Source organism: Mus pahari, chromosome X (genome assembly GCF_900095145.1).
Source record: "Mus pahari chromosome X, PAHARI_EIJ_v1.1, whole genome shotgun sequence".
Lineage (NCBI taxonomy): Eukaryota > Metazoa > Chordata > Mammalia > Rodentia > Muridae > Mus > Mus pahari.
In genome coordinates, this window is record NC_034613.1 from 39333118 (window position 1) to 39339683 (window position 6566).

Genomic DNA, 6566 nt, shown 5'->3' on the forward strand with positions numbered 1-6566 from the left:
GCTGGGATTAAAGGCATGCGCCACCACACCCGGCTATTTCTAATACATCTTAATTGTATATGTTCCACATCAGAGGGAAAGACAAATTATTCATACTTTGTTTTCTACATAGAAAACAGGCATTAATCTACAGGCTAAGGAATCTGACAAAGAAGGTGATACTGAATTTAAAGAAACAAAGGCAGCTTGTGTATACTGATAGTTTTTAAAAGTCATTTATTGATACATTTGATTTCTACCTTACGTTTGTTTGTATGTGTGATGTATGTGCACATGTGTGTACTCATAAGAACCAGAGGAAGACCGCAGGTGTCCTGCTCTCTTACTCTCCACCTAATTCCCTTGAAAAAGGATTTCTCACTGAACGTGGAGCTAGACTGCCTTCCACTTACACCAATAATTGACTTTTCCCCGGCCCCTTTATCAACTGCTGGGATTGCAGAGGGAAACACAGCCACACCTAGCTTTTTACCTGGTTGCTGAGGATTTGAACTAAGAGTCTCATGCAGCAAGCAAGCAGTTTGCCAGTGAGCCATTTCCTTAGCCCATTTACTCACAGCTTTTTGGAGATCATTCACTTTTTATTATATGTATGACTTTAATTACTCTAAGTGAATCTAAGTAAAAACTAAATGCATGCACCTCTCAGGAAACCTATTAAAGAAAGGTTATCAGTATAAATGCCATTCATGGGTTGTCAAGATGGCTCAGCCAGCAAAAGGCATTTGCTACCAAGTCTGATGACATAAGTTTAATTGTAGAAGAGAAAACGTCCCCAAGTTGTCCTCTGAGCACCACAATCTGTATGCATATGTGCACACGCATGCACACACACACACAAAAACAGGTAAGTAAATGAACAAATAGATGTAATTTAAAAAATCCATATATGCTAGTATTGCATATAATATTGCAGAAACGATATTTACCTTTTTCTTGAACAGAGTTGTCTTTATCCATCAAATTGAAGAACCAACTAAAAACAAGCAGAAGGCACCAATCAATTTTATGAGTTCCAAATAATACTAAATAATAACTGAAACATGAAACTTGAGTCAGAAATCTTTGAGTCTAATTTCCATCTTAAGCAAACTTATCATATGACTCCTGACAAGGTAAGAGGTTAGGACTTTTGTTTTTCACCTTATAAAATAAAGGTACCAGGCTGTAAGGAGTTCTCACTGATACAGGTACTTGCTGCCAAGTCTAAAAACCTCAGTTTAATAAAGAACCTGCCGTGCGTGGTGGCGCACGCCTTTAATCCCAGCACTCGGGAGGCAGAGGCAGGCGGATTTCTGAGTTCGAGGCCAGCCTGGTCTACAAAGTGAGTTCCAGAACAGCCAGGGCTATACAGAGAAACCCTGTCTCGAAAAAAAAATTAAAACAAAATACAGTTCTTGCACTTCAAGTATGGGACTTGAGTCTGATCACCAGAACCAATATCATAAAAACATGCACTTATAATTCCAGAGTTAAGGGGGCAGAAACAGGCCTCCTGGGGCTTGTTGTCCAACAAGTCTGTCCTAGTTGGTGACCTCCATGCCAATAAGGAAACCTTGTTTCAAGGAGGTGGATGAAATTTCTGAGGATGACACCTGAGGTTGTCCTGTGACTTTCACATGCACCCACATATAAACATTCACAGGTGCACCTGCACACACACAAATACAATGCATGATAAAAAATTAAAAGAAAATATGTAGCACTGGGGGCTGGAGAGATGGTTCATTGGTTAAGAGCACTGGCTGCTCTTCCAGAAGTACTGAGTTTAATCACCACCAACCACATGGTGACTCACAACCATCTATCTATAAGGGGATCTGATGCCCTCTTCTGGCATGCAGGCATACATGCAGATAGGGCACTCATATACATAAAATAAATAAATCTTTTTTTTTTTTTAAAGAAAAACCACAAAAAAAAATCCAGGCATGGTTGCTTACAGCTTTATCCCCACCCCTAAATGAAGACTGTTTATAGGCATTTAAGATTTTATTTTTGTAGTGCTGGTGATCAAATTTAATACGTGCTAAGCTAGTGTTTTTCCATAAGCATCATATTGCAGCCCTATTTGGACCTTTAAAAACAGGTGTTACATTAAAGTAATCAAAAATTGAATAGCTAGATTCATTAAAAAGAATTTCAGTTTAAATTGTATTTTGAGTTCTCATACACACACCATATAGTTTACAATGAGAGGGTGAGGCATGAAAATCATGAATTACAGGCCAGGCTAAGCTATATAGGAAGGTTCAGGGTTAGCCTGAGCTATATAGTAAAACTTGGGCTTGGAAAATCAAGAGCTGCACAACGGAGCATTTGCTTAGCATGTACTAGAGCCTGGGTTTTATATTTAGGATTGGGAGAAAAAAGCAGACCTCTCAGCTCCTAAAATGCCTTAGTTAGGTTAGGCAGATGGCTCAGGAAGTAAAGACACTTGCCACCGAGCCTGATTATCTGAGTTCAATCCTTGGAGCTCACATAATGGAAGGGGAGAACCAACTATGTAAGTTGTCCTTTAACCATTACATGAATGCTTTGGCATACTTGTGCATGCGCGCACACATACACACATACATATACAATATAAAATGAATTAAATGCATTTGTTTATATCTTCATCCTTCACTTTTCTCTTCTTCTCTCTCCTCCCACTTCAGACTGTTCCTCTTTCTCTCTCTGAGTCAGGGTCTTGCTATGTTACCCTGGTTAGCTTGAAGTTTTCATTGTATACTGGTCTGGCCTTAAACATCCTGTGATCCTCCTGTTTCTGCCTCCTAACTGCTAGGATAACAGGTATGTATGTACCATCATGCCTTGATACTTTTCATCTTTCTAGGTATAAAAAAGGAGTATCATGCCTAAATTGTTACCAAATAACTGTTTCTGTAACCCGTTTATCTTTATGTCAATTATTAAATCAAAGAAATTTGTATAGAATAAATTTTAAAAGTCTAGAGGTACATTTTTATTCAAGTTAATAATTGGGTAATTCAAGGCTTCCTAAAGTATTACTTAATTTAATCTAAAAACCAATTATCTTTCAAAATGTGTGTGTGTGTGTCTGTTTGTGTGTGTGTGTTTGTTTTGTGTGTGTGTATGTTTTTGTGTGTGTGTTTGTGTGTGTGTGCGTTTGCATGTGCGTGAAAGTCAGAAGACAACCTAAAGGAGTTGTTTCTCTCTTACCATATGGGTCCTTTCGATTGAGCTCAAGTTGTCAGGTTTGGTGGTAGCAATTACATCACCTTCCTGGCTCCAGAAAGACAAAGTCCTCCCTGAAAACAGAAAGAAAAAAAATTATTCAGCTATAATTAGTATATGCAAGTTGATCCCTAGTACTTCCAAAGAATCCTGTATGGTTCTAAGTGTTCTCCTAGAAAAATAAAATAAGTGGAAGACAGGGAAGGCAGAGAATCCCTTCCCTTCATAAAAAGGTAATGTTAAGTGGCAAAACACTGGGCTGAAAAGGCCAGCCTATATTGGAAATTTTAGGAAACTGGAGCAAAGGGATTGGATAGGAAAAGCTGAGGTTGGCAAGTCTTCATTATCAGTACTTTTTCCAATGCTCTTCTTCAGTTTTTAAACGTATTTGGATATAGTATTATTCAAATGCTAAAATGTACAAAAAAATATAACATCTTTAAAAACTGTAGAGACAAGAGGCTGGAGAGATGGCTCAGAGGTTAAGAGCACATGTGGCTCTTCCAGAGCTCAAGATGCTCTTTCAAAGGTCCTGAGTTCAGTTCCCAGCAACCACATGGTGGCTCACAACCATCGGATCCGATGCCATCTTCTGGCCTGCAGGCATATATGCAGTCCAGATGTTGTATATATAATACAATAAATATTAAAAAATTGGAAAGTGATTTTTTTTTTTTACAAATGTAGAGACGGGAATTGAGTAACACTTCTTAAAAATTTTAGGCAAACCTCCTTGCTTTTCTTTCTCTGGAACTTCGAGATGCCTATAAAATAAATGAGGCATTATTTAATGAATTGAACCTTAGGCAAAAGCCAGAAATTATTGGCACCTAACCCTCAAGAAACTGGAATCCTCCCTCAGGGAGTGGAGAGGTCTGGTGAGGTGGGGGTGGGAGCATGGGGACATTCTTGTGGAGATGGGGTAGGGGTATGGGATGTGGAACAAACAGTAAGAGGGTGGACTGGGAGGGGGATAAAATCTGGACTGTAAAAAAATATTAAATAAAAAAAAGAACTGGTTTTAAGGTGACAGGGATGAGGGCTCTTAGCTGGAATCATGAGCCGGCAGGATCAGGAGTTCATGGATAGCCTTAGTTACATATCAAATACAAGGCTGGCCTGGGCTATATGGGACCCTCTCAAAAACAAACAAATAAATCAAAACAGCAGGAGGTCTCTGAGACTGGCTCAGCAAGTAAGGGGGTTTGTTCCTCAAACCGATGATCAGAGATCTACCTGTGGGACCTACACAGTAGAAGGTGAGAACTTACAACTACCACGTTGTCATCTGACCTTCAAACTGTGAGGACAAATGTGTGCGCCCGCCCGCACCCCCCCCCAACACGTAATTTAAAAACCACCACAAGTGGCTCTATTTACTGACCACAAAACCTCTTGAAGCTAGTTCTTCACCTCAAGACAGTTAATACCTTACAACCCTGTAAAGGAGTGGCATCAAACAAAAACACGCAAATGTTATCACAATTGCATTTGTATGGATATTAAAGCAAAGGCATCTTCGTAGATAGTGTTTATTTTCTTTCTTTTTTTCTTTTCTTTTTCTTCTTTCTTTCTTTTTTAACTTTAAGATGGCTTGAATCGCACTGCATCTCTTTAAGGCACCTCACAAATATCTAGGGAACTTTTGTAGCTTAAAACTGGATTTATGTATCAAATACAGTTTTAGAGGCACTAAACGACACTGAAACTGATAATCCAACCCCCAAACAACAAAATCAAAAATTCAAGCTCATAGACTTAAAAAAAATTAGCTAATCCTCTCAAACAAAGAGAGGTCCTTGGCTAAAGATCTTCCACATTTGGAAGAAACTGGTTCACTTCACATTGAGACTTCAAAAGAATTCAAACTTGAGGAGCACTGAAAGGGACTCCCATGTCTGCAGCAGGGTTTCCTCCTCCGAATGAAATGCTTCCCCCGTTGCTTAAAAACGAAAAATCCTGCACAGCTTACTGATGGAAAATCGTGCATCTAAGTCCACGTCTCTCCCGTCTGGGTTTTTTATTTTCTAGAATCTAGACAATAACCCGAAGAGAGCAAGATTTCTGTGACGGAGGAGGGCAGTCCCTTTGGGAAGAATGCCGTGCCATACTAGCACGGCAAACCCGCTAGCAGTTCTGGGTAAGGGGTAAGATAGAACTTAAGGGCCGCAGGAGCCCGAGACTGGAAAGTTCAGCATGCCCCATCAGCCTTTCCTATGACTGAAGAGATCCGCGGACAGGGGGCCCCGTCGCTATCCAATGTTCAAAAGAGCCCCAGTGGCTGACTCCATAAAGCAAAGCCAGAGAGGTCCTGGGGCCCGGACAGCCTCCCGGGCCTTGGGAGGCCAGGCTAGCGCCCAACCCGGGCCCACGCGGCCACCCATGCCCGGTCCAGGCCTGGGAGGCGGCCGCCCGCGACTCCAAAAGCACCCCATGCTCCGCGTTGCCCAGGCGACCTTTCCCTTCCCGGGGCCCGAAACAAGATGGTGGGCCTGCGCCATCGTGCTTCGGATCCCTACTATCCAGGGCATGAAAGCCCTGGGCTCGCATCGCGGCCGCTTCGCTCACCTTCGAAGCGGGGAGGCGCGGCGCGGAGAGGCTTACCCAGACCGATGCAGGACGTCCCGAGCTCAGAGGAGAAGGAGGAGCGGCGGGAGGAAGAGAAGAAGGAAGGACAGGAGGAGGGGAAAAGAGGGGCGAGGAGAAGGGGAGGAGGCTGAGCGAGAAGGGAGGAGCAAGGAAACGCCGGGCGCCTGCCACTCAAATGGCCGCGGCGGCGGCGGCGGCGGTGGCGGAGGCAGCGGTCCTGGCAGCAGCAGCGGCGGCGGTGACCATGGCCAGAACCCTGGAGACTTCCAAATGAGCTACAGCTGCCAGAGCGCCCCAGTATTTAGCACGCACTGCCTGACGGGTAAACAGTCACCCCCAAACGTGTACATCCGGGCACCCTGGTGACAGGCCAGTGATGATGCTAGCATGTGCACCACCACCAGCAACCTCGAAGGACCTGAGACTAGGAAACCGACCTTGGGAAAGAGGAACAGTTCTGTGGGAACCCTCGGCCATGCTGCTCACCAACCCCCAGGCTGCAGCCCCAAAGCCAAGCTCCACACTCTGTCTGAGCACATGCGAATATAAGATCTGTGATTGCCCTGGGAATAAACATTAAAAGCCCGGTTTTTAAAAACACCAGACTTGATACACCTTTCACGTTTCAACAGAAAAGAGGAATTCAATCGACTTGTTTAAGTCATTGGCTGATGGTACTACGGTTGTTTTAAACACAATTTTGTTTTTCTTTTTTCACTCCTGTCATACAGAGTCTTGTAGTTACATAAACTTTTTTTTAAAAAATTTACAAGAAC

The 6566-nt window shown here is 42.8% G+C and overlaps 1 protein-coding gene across 2 annotated transcripts in view; it reads right to left on the bottom strand.

Annotated features, from left to right (window-relative positions):
- Window positions 1-5877, bottom strand: part of Znf280c (zinc finger protein 280C) — a 42910-nt gene extending 37033 nt beyond the window's left edge. The window contains exons 1-3 of one of the 2 annotated variants that reach the window (XM_021187547.1): window positions 5770-5813; window positions 3187-3275; window positions 930-976 (exon numbers count right to left, since the gene is read on the bottom strand). In XM_021187547.1, coding sequence (XP_021043206.1) covers window positions 930-960 — 31 coding nt within the window. In that variant the 5' untranslated portion in view covers window positions 961-976; window positions 3187-3275; window positions 5770-5813. Of the gene's footprint in view, window positions 1-929; window positions 977-3186; window positions 3276-5769 lie in introns of both variants that reach the window. The other variant, XM_021187548.2, reaches the window with a different exon arrangement.
- Window positions 5878-6566: the final 689 nt, after the last annotated feature.